This window comes from Perna viridis, chromosome 9, assembly GCF_037379345.1.
Source record: "Perna viridis isolate PV_CMFRI_1.1 ecotype Kerala chromosome 9, ASM3737934v1, whole genome shotgun sequence".
Taxonomy (NCBI): Eukaryota; Metazoa; Mollusca; class Bivalvia; order Mytilida; family Mytilidae; genus Perna; species Perna viridis.
The window spans coordinates 11,972,884-11,985,078 of record NC_142453.1 but is presented as its reverse complement, the minus strand read 5'-3'; the positions used below and the strand labels follow the sequence as shown (position 1 = coordinate 11,985,078).

Sequence of the window (12,195 nt, the reverse complement as noted above, 5' to 3'; positions counted from 1 at the left end):
CCGTTTAGTAAGGTGATAAGTCGCATCTTAAGCACGCTCTCCACGGATTCTGCGGGCCAACTGGATGTCCTTTGGCATGATGGTGACTCTCTTGGCGTGGATGGCGCACAAGTTGGTGTCTTCAAAAAGACCGACCAAGTAAGCTTCACTAGCTTCCTGGAGTGCCATCACGGCGGAGCTCTGGAATCTAAGATCAGTTTTGAAGTCCTGAGCGATTTCTCTGACTAATCTCTGGAATGGGAGTTTTCTGATGAGGAGCTCGGTACTCTTTTGGTATCTTCTGATTTCTCTCAGGGCGACTGTACCGGGCCTGTATCTGTGTGGTTTCTTGACTCCACCAGTGGCAGGTGCGCTCTTACGAGCGGCCTTGGTGGCCAACTGTTTTCTTGGAGCTTTACCTCCGGTAGATTTACGAGCAGTCTGCTTTGTACGAGCCATTGCGAAGAATGATGATTTGAAAAGTCTCACAGTGATATTAAAAAGGCCGCAAGGATTTGGTTTATTTGCCGCACAATTTGAAAAGCTCGGAGTAATTGGTCGGGGAAACCTATAACACTCCCTACGATTGGTTGTTATTGAGGTAATTCGATTGGATGAAAATAGGAAAAGTTTCAATCCACTTTTCTGTTGATGGTTGAGCTTTGCTAACAATCTGCCAAATGGCAATTTCAATCAACTAATAAACACTTAAGAATGAAATGAATTGTAATCAACAATTCTCATGCGTGACAGTCAATTATGTTTGAATAATTTAACCGTCATAATTTGGTACATGTACAATATACAATATTTATTTAGAGTAACAATAGATTTTTTTTTGGGTTTTGTTTTCATGCATTACGTTTGTTAATACAATGCGAATGATGAGACAGTGATATTAGAAGAGTACATAAAAATAATAATAATGATAATGATAATAATGCCATAAAAAAAAATATAATAATTACAATGAGCGTAATAATAGAAAAAAAAAAGAAAACAAAAGAAAAGAATTTTAAATGTTTTGTGTGGAGTAAAATAACAAGTAAATACAATACAGTTATTTAAAATGTACAGGCCTAGCCTACATACATTAATGCAACCCGTGAAATTGTGCATCTTTTTTTTTCTGTATTCTTAGGATAATACTGCCCTGGAACACTTGGCGCGCACGGAAATATTTTTTATATATACCAAGATTTAATTTCATTTATGAATAGTTACAATTTACTTAAAATTCAAGGTTTTTTCACCTTGAGGGAATGCCGCTCTTAGGGTTTTGTAGGAACAATCTTTGGTTACGTATTACGACAAGTTATATTTTATATGAGAAGAGAAATCAAGGAGAGGGACGGTATAGTTCCCCCCCCCCCATTTTTGAGATTGCAATGCTTTCTTTTTTTTCACACACATAACTACATAAGAATCTTTTTGAAAAGTTTTGGTGGCCCTGAAAAGGGCCGTTGTATATTTCAGTTCGAAGAACTAAACTGTTTATTTAGCAGCCTTCTGGGTCTTCTTGGGCAGGAGAACGGCCTGGATGTTTGGCAGTACACCACCCTGGGCAATGGTCACACCGGACAGAAGTTTGTTCAATTCCTCGTCGTTCCTGATGGCCAGTTGGAGATGACGGGGGATGATTCTGCTTTTCTTGTTGTCACGGGCAGCATTACCTGCCAATTCCAAAACTTCAGCGGCCAAGTATTCGAGAACAGCGGCGAGGTAAACTGGGGCTCCAGCACCTACTCTCTCGGCATAGTTTCCTTTCCTCAACAGTCTGTGGATACGTCCAACTGGGAACTGAAGTCCGGCACGGGACGACCTGCTCTTAGCCTTGGATTTAGCTTTTCCTCCCTTTCCACGTCCAGACATTTTCTTATGTTATAACTTGTTCGAATTCAAACAAATCATAATAACACGAGAATAGTCAAATTTTCCTTTTATACCGACAAACGGATTGAAATGACATTCTGTCTTTAAACCAATCAGCGGTAATGTTCTATCGTCTATGAGGTGTTTTCCGCGAGGTTCGCGTTAAGAAACATATTTCAATCCACCATGTTGTTTAAATAGAAAATTGACAGGGCTGGCGGTATTATTCACTGTACAATCGTCAGAGGATAAACATGCCGCCAAAAGCAACAGGATCAAAGGGAGCAAAGAAGGCCGTGACCAAGGCCAAAGCCGCACGGGCTGGAGGTGACAAGAAGAGGAAGAGGAGAAGGAGGGAATCCTACGGAATCTACATTTACAAAGTTCTCCGACAGGTCCACCCTGACACTGGTGTATCATCAAAGGCTATGTCCATCATGAACAGTTTCGTCAACGACATCTTTGAAAGAATCGCCGCCGAAGCTTCACGTCTGGCTCACTACAACAAGAGATCAACAATCACATCTCGGGAGATCCAGACTGCTGTCCGTCTCCTTTTACCCGGAGAATTGGCCAAGCACGCTGTCAGCGAGGGTACCAAAGCTGTCACCAAATACACCAGCAGCAAGTAAACTTGCAGTTCCAGTCTACTTATTCAACGGCCCTTTTCAGGGCCACCAAAACTTTTCAAAAAGATTCTTATGTTGATATGTTATAGTTGTTATCAAATGCATATATACACCCCCTATTTTCCCCACAAACATACATAACTGTTTAAAACTTCCAAATTGCGAACAACGTTAATCCTTCCTTACTAAAGATTGATAAAGACATTGACATGAATTCTAATGAAAGTGCGTACATAAGAGGTATTTTTATCATAAAAAAATAAATGAAAATATAAAGTGTAACGCTTTATAAACATACATAAGAACACCGTCATATCATATGTACTTACACAAAAATAGATCAACATCAAGTCTGTATAGAAGTATAAATGAGACTTAAATAATATTGAAAGCATTTACAATATGAAATAATGGATATATCTACCATGATGAAATACATTAAATGACGCACCTTTAAAACAAAAACGGGAAATAGAGTTTTGCCCGAGTATCGATTTATCAGGGGATTACCGTTTAACTTGTTTGATTAATGGTAAATACTGAACACTGACAAAATAACATATACATGTATGTTTGTATTTGAAGATCGGTGTACGCAGTCTATTTAGCTCTTTTTTATGTCTCTTGGTGTTATTTTTTTTTGGTTTTTAAATACAACATTTAAAGTAATTGTTTTGTTTTGTTTTTTTAATAATTTATATGAGTGTGGGGGAAGGGGGCTATACCTTGTTTGTCTTATACACGACACATAACATCCATATAAGAATCTTTTTGAAAAATTTTGGTGGCCCTGAAAAGGGCCGTTACTGTTGTTATGGGAAGCTGTTTAACCTCCGAATCCGTACAGGGTACGTCCTTGTCTCTTCAAAGCGTAGACAACGTCCATGGCTGTGACAGTTTTCCTCTTGGCGTGCTCAGTGTATGTGACTGCATCACGGATGACATTTTCCAAGAAAACTTTCAATACACCACGGGTCTCTTCGTAGATGAGTCCAGAGATACGTTTGACACCACCTCTACGTGCAAGACGACGGATAGCTGGTTTTGTGATACCCTGGATGTTATCACGCAACACCTTCCTGTGACGCTTTGCGCCTCCCTTTCCAAGTCCTTTACCTCCTTTACCACGTCCAGACATTATTGTTTCTCTGATAAAATATTAACAGTAGAATGAATTTGCCCGCTGTAAAGATAGATTATATACTAAATAGCGCGACCGTGATAGAAAGCTAGCAAGTTTTAAGAAACAATGATTTTCATTGGATAATGACTTTTTGTGACATAGAGTTGACCTGTACTCACTATTTGGAGGGAAAAGAATGTAATGTAAACAAATAAAAAAAGGGGGGGGGTAGGGGGTTTAATATTATAAAGATTATTCTAAATTGTAATAAATGAAGAATGCTAAAAATGATATGAATACCAATAGAGCATAATAAAGATATCCTATTTGGAATTATCAATTCTTCAATTTGATGACACAGCTCAACAGTAATTGGGTCAAAATGAATTTTGAAAAATTACAAAATTTTATTTCTATATCATTTTGTGCAGTGTGATGTACAATCAAGGGTTGAAAATACATTCACTCAATGAAATAGGCTTCTTACATCTAGATATAACTTATATTGTAACATAGAATATATAGTATGAATAATCTGAGGGAGTGAAATTTTCCAAATCTGAATATTTTGAGAATTCAGGTCTTGGAAACAAGTTGATATGAAACTCCTTGTAATTACAAGTTAAGACTTTTGATGTCTTTTCTTTAAACATGCTTTATGCTAGAGAACATTTTTCTCGGCACAAAGTCTGTTCTTGCCATGATAACAAATTTATCTTTGTGACACACACACACACTCGATAGAGATGGACGTTACATGAGTGGTAAAGTCCATCACTTCACATTAGGAAGTTAGGCCGATGACATCTGATGACTCTAATAGAAACAGAAGAAAATGAATTAATATAAATGAAAATCATTGACTTGTGAGGCCCAAAGTATACATAACAATAGTACATAAACTGTGAAGATATGTATTATATTGCTCCAAGTAACACTTAAATGAAGGAAATGTGCAGTCAAAATCAACTTATTTGGTATGCATCCTACTGATTTTTGTTTTCTGGCATATTCTATAAAGAGTACATAAATCATGCTAAAAGTAGAGGAGGCATTATATTGACATGATAAAAAAAAAATGTGATTTCATGGAAACCTACCTGGTGTCTTGTGTTCAAAATAATCAGTAAGGGTGTTGTATCCACATACTAGTATACAGATTATAAGAACAGTACTGTATGTGTTGTTTTTTGGGGTTTTTTTTTTAACAATGGAGCAGCATGTACTATGTTTGGAAAACCACTTGCCTTTTTTAATAAGGTATGATACTTCCTTAGCAGTAGACATATATTACTCAGTCATATAATGTTAAAGCACATCTCATACACTCTACCAGAATAAGTCTGCACCCAATTAAAATCCAATCACATATACATTGTATTCCTGTTTGGACACTTTGATAGCCAGAAGTAAGAATTTATTTCACGATTTTTACAAATTAATAATGTTTTCTTTTCATATTGTTTACATATGTGTGTGTGTGTGCATGTATGTATGTATGCATTTATGTTGGAGAGGAGCAAGCTAAATTATGTGGTTAATAGGATTTGATGTTAAAATGAAACTTTTTTTTCCAATCGGGTTGGGGAAGGCTTATATGATGAAAATTGATACCTTTATAAATCAGGCAAGTGACGGTCAAGGAACATAAGTGAATTCTAAACTACATAATGATGTAGTTTTTAGTATTGGTTTAAATAAAACATCTAATAAGAATCTTTTTTGAAAGATTTTGGTGGCCCTTAAAAGGGCCGTTTAGTAAGGTGATAAGTCGCATCTTAAGCACGCTCTCCACGGATTCTGCGGGCCAACTGGATGTCCTTTGGCATGATGGTGACTCTCTTGGCGTGGATGGCGCACAAGTTGGTGTCTTCAAAAAGACCGACCAAGTAAGCTTCACTAGCTTCCTGGAGTGCCATCACGGCGGAGCTCTGGAATCTAAGATCAGTTTTGAAGTCCTGAGCGATTTCTCTGACTAATCTCTGGAATGGGAGTTTTCTGATGAGGAGCTCGGTACTCTTTTGGTATCTTCTGATTTCTCTCAGGGCGACTGTACCGGGCCTGTATCTGTGTGGTTTCTTGACTCCACCAGTGGCAGGTGCGCTCTTACGAGCGGCCTTGGTGGCCAACTGTTTTCTTGGAGCTTTACCTCCGGTAGATTTACGAGCAGTCTGCTTTGTACGAGCCATTGCGAAGAATGATGATTTGAAAAGTCTCACAGTGATATTAAAAAGGCCGCAAGGATTTGGTTTATTTGCCGCACAATTTGAAAAGCTCGGAGTAATTGGTCGGGGAAACCTATAACACTCCCTACGATTGGTTGTTATTGAGGTAATTCGATTGGATGAAAATAGGAAAAGTTTCAATCCACTTTTCTGTTGATGGTTGAGCTTTGCTAACAATCTGCCAAATGGCAATTTCAATCAACTAATAAACACTTAAGAATGAAATGAATTGTAATCAACAATTCTCATGCGTGACAGTCAATTATGTTTGAATAATTTAACCGTCATAATTTGGTACATGTACAATATACAATATTTATTTAGAGTAACAATAGATTTTTTTTTGGGTTTTGTTTTCATGCATTACGTTTGTTAATACAATGCGAATGATGAGACAGTGATATTAGAAGAGTACATAAAAATAATAATAATGATAATGATAATAATGCCATAAAAAAAAATATAATAATTACAATGAGCGTAATAATAGAAAAAAAAAAGAAAACAAAAGAAAAGAATTTTAAATGTTTTGTGTGGAGTAAAATAACAAGTAAATACAATACAGTTATTTAAAATGTACAGGCCTAGCCTACATACATTAATGCAACCCGTGAAATTGTGCATCTTTTTTTTTCTGTATTCTTAGGATAATACTGCCCTGGAACACTTGGCGCGCACGGAAATATTTTTTATATATACCAAGATTTAATTTCATTTATGAATAGTTACAATTTACTTAAAATTCAAGGTTTTTTCACCTTGAGGGAATGCCGCTCTTAGGGTTTTGTAGGAACAATCTTTGGTTACGTATTACGACAAGTTATATTTTATATGAGAAGAGAAATCAAGGAGAGGGACGGTATAGTTCCCCCCCCCCCCATTTTTGAGATTGCAATGCTTTCTTTTTTTTCACACACATAACTACATAAGAATCTTTTTGAAGAGTTTTGGTGGCCCTGAAAAGGGCCGTTGTATATTTCAGTTCGAAGAACTAAACTGTTTATTTAGCAGCCTTCTGGGTCTTCTTGGGCAGGAGAACGGCCTGGATGTTTGGCAGTACACCACCCTGGGCAATGGTCACACCGGACAGAAGTTTGTTCAATTCCTCGTCGTTCCTGATGGCCAGTTGGAGATGACGGGGGATGATTCTGCTTTTCTTGTTGTCACGGGCAGCATTACCTGCCAATTCCAAAACTTCAGCGGCCAAGTATTCGAGAACAGCGGCGAGGTAAACTGGGGCTCCAGCACCTACTCTCTCGGCATAGTTTCCTTTCCTCAACAGTCTGTGGATACGTCCAACTGGGAACTGAAGTCCGGCACGGGACGACCTGCTCTTAGCCTTGGATTTAGCTTTTCCTCCCTTTCCACGTCCAGACATTTTCTTATGTTATAACTTGTTCGAATTCAAACAAATCATAATAACACGAGAATAGTCAAATTTTCCTTTTATACCGACAAACGGATTGAAATGACATTCTGTCTTTAAACCAATCAGCGGTAATGTTCTATCGTCTATGAGGTGTTTTCCGCGAGGTTCGCGTTAAGAAACATATTTCAATCCACCATGTTGTTTAAATAGAAAATTGACAGGGCTGGCGGTATTATTCACTGTACAATCGTCAGAGGATAAACATGCCGCCAAAAGCAACAGGATCAAAGGGAGCAAAGAAGGCCGTGACCAAGGCCAAAGCCGCACGGGCTGGAGGTGACAAGAAGAGGAAGAGGAGAAGGAGGGAATCCTACGGAATCTACATTTACAAAGTTCTCCGACAGGTCCACCCTGACACTGGTGTATCATCAAAGGCTATGTCCATCATGAACAGTTTCGTCAACGACATCTTTGAAAGAATCGCCGCCGAAGCTTCACGTCTGGCTCACTACAACAAGAGATCAACAATCACATCTCGGGAGATCCAGACTGCTGTCCGTCTCCTTTTACCCGGAGAATTGGCCAAGCACGCTGTCAGCGAGGGTACCAAAGCTGTCACCAAATACACCAGCAGCAAGTAAACTTGCAGTTCCAGTCTACTTATTCAACGGCCCTTTTCAGGGCCACCAAAACTTTTCAAAAAGATTCTTATGTTGATATGTTATAGTTGTTATCAAATGCATATATACACCCCCTATTTTCCCCACAAACATACATAACTGTTTAAAACTTCCAAATTGCGAACAACGTTAATCCTTCCTTACTAAAGATTGATAAAGACATTGACATGAATTCTAATGAAAGTGCGTACATAAGAGGTATTTTTATCATAAAAAAATAAATGAAAATATAAAGTGTAACGCTTTATAAACATACATAAGAACACCGTCATATCATATGTACTTACACAAAAATAGATCAACATCAAGTCTGTATAGAAGTATAAATGAGACTTCAATAATATTGAAAGCATTTACAATATGAAATAATGGATATATCTACCATGATGAAATACATTAAATGACGCACCTTTAAAACAAAAACGGGAAATAGAGTTTTGCCCGAGTATCGATTTATCAGGGGATTACCGTTTAACTTGTTTGATTAATGGTAAATACTGAACACTGACAAAATAACATATACATGTATGTTTGTATTTGAAGATCGGTGTACGCAGTCTATTTAGCTCTTTTTTATGTCTCTTGGTGTTATTTTTTTTTGGTTTTTAAATACAACATTTAAAGTAATTGTTTTGTTTTGTTTTTTTAATAATTTATATGAGTGTGGGGGAAGGGGGCTATACCTTGTTTGTCTTATACACGACACATAACATCCATATAAGAATCTTTTTGAAAAATTTTGGTGGCCCTGAAAAGGGCCGTTACTGTTGTTATGGGAAGCTGTTTAACCTCCGAATCCGTACAGGGTACGTCCTTGTCTCTTCAAAGCGTAGACAACGTCCATGGCTGTGACAGTTTTCCTCTTGGCGTGCTCAGTGTATGTGACTGCATCACGGATGACATTTTCCAAGAAAACTTTCAATACACCACGGGTCTCTTCGTAGATGAGTCCAGAGATACGTTTGACACCACCTCTACGTGCAAGACGACGGATAGCTGGTTTTGTGATACCCTGGATGTTATCACGCAACACCTTCCTGTGACGCTTTGCGCCTCCCTTTCCAAGTCCTTTACCTCCTTTACCACGTCCAGACATTATTGTTTCTCTGATAAAATATTAACAGTAGAATGAATTTGCCCGCTGTAAAGATAGATTATATACTAAATAGCGCGACCGTGATAGAAAGCTAGCAAGTTTTAAGAAACAATGATTTTCATTGGATAATGACTTTTTGTGACATAGAGTTGACCTGTACTCACTATTTGGAGGGAAAAGAATGTAATGTAAACAAATAAAAAAAGGGGGGGGGTAGGGGGTTTAATATTATAAAGATTATTCTAAATTGTAATAAATGAAGAATGCTAAAAATGATATGAATACCAATAGAGCATAATAAAGATATCCTATTTGGAATTATCAATTCTTCAATTTGATGACACAGCTCAACAGTAATTGGGTCAAAATGAATTTTGAAAAATTACAAAATTTTATTTCTATATCATTTTGTGCAGTGTGATGTACAATCAAGGGTTGAAAATACATTCACTCAATGAAATAGGCTTCTTACATCTAGATATAACTTATATTGTAACATAGAATATATAGTATGAATAATCTGAGGGAGTGAAATTTTCCAAATCTGAATATTTTGAGAATTCAGGTCTTGGAAACAAGTTGATATGAAACTCCTTGTAATTACAAGTTAAGACTTTTGATGTCTTTTCTTTAAACATGCTTTATGCTAGAGAACATTTTTCTCGGCACAAAGTCTGTTCTTGCCATGATAACAAATTTATCTTTGTGACACACACACACACTCGATAGAGATGGACGTTACATGAGTGGTAAAGTCCATCACTTCACATTAGGAAGTTAGGCCGATGACATCTGATGACTCTAATAGAAACAGAAGAAAATGAATTAATATAAATGAAAATCATTGACTTGTGAGGCCCAAAGTATACATAACAATAGTACATAAACTGTGAAGATATGTATTATATTGCTCCAAGTAACACTTAAATGAAGGAAATGTGCAGTCAAAATCAACTTATTTGGTATGCATCCTACTGATTTTTGTTTTCTGGCATATTCTATAAAGAGTACATAAATCATGCTAAAAGTAGAGGAGGCATTATATTGACATGATAAAAAAAAAATGTGATTTCATGGAAACCTACCTGGTGTCTTGTGTTCAAAATAATCAGTAAGGGTGTTGTATCCACATACTAGTATACAGATTATAAGAACAGTACTGTATGTGTTGTTTTTTGGGGTTTTTTTTTTAACAATGGAGCAGCATGTACTATGTTTGGAAAACCACTTGCCTTTTTTAATAAGGTATGATACTTCCTTAGCAGTAGACATATATTACTCAGTCATATAATGTTAAAGCACATCTCATACACTCTACCAGAATAAGTCTGCACCCAATTAAAATCCAATCACATATACATTGTATTCCTGTTTGGACACTTTGATAGCCAGAAGTAAGAATTTATTTCACGATTTTTACAAATTAATAATGTTTTCTTTTCATATTGTTTACATATGTGTGTGTGTGTGCATGTATGTATGTATGCATTTATGTTGGAGAGGAGCAAGCTAAATTATGTGGTTAATAGGATTTGATGTTAAAATGAAACTTTTTTTTCCAATCGGGTTGGGGAAGGCTTATATGATGAAAATTGATACCTTTATAAATCAGGCAAGTGACGGTCAAGGAACATAAGTGAATTCTAAACTACATAATGATGTAGTTTTTAGTATTGGTTTAAATAAAACATCTAATAAGAATCTTTTTTGAAAGATTTTGGTGGCCCTTAAAAGGGCCGTTTAGTAAGGTGATAAGTCGCATCTTAAGCACGCTCTCCACGGATTCTGCGGGCCAACTGGATGTCCTTTGGCATGATGGTGACTCTCTTGGCGTGGATGGCGCACAAGTTGGTGTCTTCAAAAAGACCGACCAAGTAAGCTTCACTAGCTTCCTGGAGTGCCATCACGGCGGAGCTCTGGAATCTAAGATCAGTTTTGAAGTCCTGAGCGATTTCTCTGACTAATCTCTGGAATGGGAGTTTTCTGATGAGGAGCTCGGTACTCTTTTGGTATCTTCTGATTTCTCTCAGGGCGACTGTACCGGGCCTGTATCTGTGTGGTTTCTTGACTCCACCAGTGGCAGGTGCGCTCTTACGAGCGGCCTTGGTGGCCAACTGTTTTCTTGGAGCTTTACCTCCGGTAGATTTACGAGCAGTCTGCTTTGTACGAGCCATTGCGAAGAATGATGATTTGAAAAGTCTCACAGTGATATTAAAAAGGCCGCAAGGATTTGGTTTATTTGCCGCACAATTTGAAAAGCTCGGAGTAATTGGTCGGGGAAACCTATAACACTCCCTACGATTGGTTGTTATTGAGGTAATTCGATTGGATGAAAATAGGAAAAGTTTCAATCCACTTTTCTGTTGATGGTTGAGCTTTGCTAACAATCTGCCAAATGGCAATTTCAATCAACTAATAAACACTTAAGAATGAAATGAATTGTAATCAACAATTCTCATGCGTGACAGTCAATTATGTTTGAATAATTTAACCGTCATAATTTGGTACATGTACAATATACAATATTTATTTAGAGTAACAATAGATTTTTTTTTGGGTTTTGTTTTCATGCATTACGTTTGTTAATACAATGCGAATGATGAGACAGTGATATTAGAAGAGTACATAAAAATAATAATAATGATAATGATAATAATGCCATAAAAAAAAATATAATAATTACAATGAGCGTAATAATAGAAAAAAAAAAGAAAACAAAAGAAAAGAATTTTAAATGTTTTGTGTGGAGTAAAATAACAAGTAAATACAATACAGTTATTTAAAATGTACAGGCCTAGCCTACATACATTAATGCAACCCGTGAAATTGTGCATCTTTTTTTTTCTGTATTCTTAGGATAATACTGCCCTGGAACACTTGGCGCGCACGGAAATATTTTTTATATATACCAAGATTTAATTTCATTTATGAATAGTTACAATTTACTTAAAATTCAAGGTTTTTTCACCTTGAGGGAATGCCGCTCTTAGGGTTTTGTAGGAACAATCTTTGGTTACGTATTACGACAAGTTATATTTTATATGAGAAGAGAAATCAAGGAGAGGGACGGTATAGTTCCCCCCCCCCCCATTTTTGAGATTGCAATGCTTTCTTTTTTTTCACACACATAACTACATAAGAATCTTTTTGAAGAGTTTTGGTGGCCCTGAAAAGGGCCGTTGTATATTTCAGTTCGAAGAACTAAACTGTTTATTTAGCAGC

At 36.8% G+C, this 12,195-nt stretch overlaps 7 protein-coding genes across 7 annotated transcripts; 2 read left to right on the top strand and 5 right to left on the bottom strand.

Moving 5' to 3' along the window:
* Positions 1 to 19: 19 nt before the first annotated feature.
* On the bottom strand, positions 20 to 1,353 carry LOC148606746 (histone H3). The gene has a single exon (XM_088546057.1). The coding sequence runs from the start codon at positions 436 to 438 to the stop codon at positions 28 to 30; it is 411 nt and encodes a 136-aa protein (XP_088402183.1). The 5' UTR covers positions 439 to 1,353; the 3' UTR covers positions 20 to 27.
* Positions 1,354 to 2,105: 752 nt separating this feature from the next.
* Positions 2,106 to 2,483, top strand: LOC148606745 (histone H2B). The gene has a single exon (XM_088546163.1). It carries the CDS (start codon positions 2,106 to 2,108, stop codon positions 2,481 to 2,483), a length of 378 nt encoding a protein of 125 aa, XP_088402289.1.
* An 823-nt stretch (positions 2,484 to 3,306) lies between these two features.
* On the bottom strand, positions 3,307 to 3,618 carry LOC148606744 (histone H4). The gene has a single exon (XM_088546160.1). The coding sequence runs from the start codon at positions 3,616 to 3,618 to the stop codon at positions 3,307 to 3,309; it is 312 nt and encodes a 103-aa protein (XP_088402286.1).
* Positions 3,619 to 4,801: 1,183 nt separating this feature from the next.
* LOC148606743 (histone H3) lies at positions 4,802 to 6,697 on the bottom strand. The gene has a single exon (XM_088546440.1). It carries the CDS (start codon positions 5,790 to 5,792, stop codon positions 5,382 to 5,384), a length of 411 nt encoding a protein of 136 aa, XP_088402566.1. The 5' UTR covers positions 5,793 to 6,697; the 3' UTR covers positions 4,802 to 5,381.
* A 763-nt stretch (positions 6,698 to 7,460) lies between these two features.
* Positions 7,461 to 7,838, top strand: LOC148606742 (histone H2B). Its single transcript, XM_088546159.1, has one exon. It carries the CDS (start codon positions 7,461 to 7,463, stop codon positions 7,836 to 7,838), a length of 378 nt encoding a protein of 125 aa, XP_088402285.1.
* Positions 7,839 to 8,661: 823 nt separating this feature from the next.
* Positions 8,662 to 8,973, bottom strand: LOC148606741 (histone H4). Its single transcript, XM_088546155.1, has one exon. It carries the CDS (start codon positions 8,971 to 8,973, stop codon positions 8,662 to 8,664), a length of 312 nt encoding a protein of 103 aa, XP_088402281.1.
* A 1,183-nt stretch (positions 8,974 to 10,156) lies between these two features.
* LOC148606740 (histone H3) lies at positions 10,157 to 12,052 on the bottom strand. The gene has a single exon (XM_088546335.1). The coding sequence runs from the start codon at positions 11,145 to 11,147 to the stop codon at positions 10,737 to 10,739; it is 411 nt and encodes a 136-aa protein (XP_088402461.1). The 5' UTR covers positions 11,148 to 12,052; the 3' UTR covers positions 10,157 to 10,736.
* Between the last annotated feature and the right edge of the window lie 143 nt (positions 12,053 to 12,195).

Bases quoted from the DNA above. Each gene is read 5' to 3' on its own strand.
- LOC148606744 (XM_088546160.1), bottom strand. From the start codon at position 3,618: ATGTCTGGACGTGGTAAAGGAGGTAAAGGACTTGGAAAGGGAGGCGCA.
- LOC148606741 (XM_088546155.1), bottom strand. From the start codon at position 8,973: ATGTCTGGACGTGGTAAAGGAGGTAAAGGACTTGGAAAGGGAGGCGCA.
- LOC148606746 (XM_088546057.1), bottom strand. From the start codon at position 438: ATGGCTCGTACAAAGCAGACTGCTCGTAAATCTACCGGAGGTAAAGCT.
- LOC148606743 (XM_088546440.1), bottom strand. From the start codon at position 5,792: ATGGCTCGTACAAAGCAGACTGCTCGTAAATCTACCGGAGGTAAAGCT.
- LOC148606742 (XM_088546159.1), top strand. From the start codon at position 7,461: ATGCCGCCAAAAGCAACAGGATCAAAGGGAGCAAAGAAGGCCGTGACC.
- LOC148606745 (XM_088546163.1), top strand. From the start codon at position 2,106: ATGCCGCCAAAAGCAACAGGATCAAAGGGAGCAAAGAAGGCCGTGACC.
- LOC148606740 (XM_088546335.1), bottom strand. From the start codon at position 11,147: ATGGCTCGTACAAAGCAGACTGCTCGTAAATCTACCGGAGGTAAAGCT.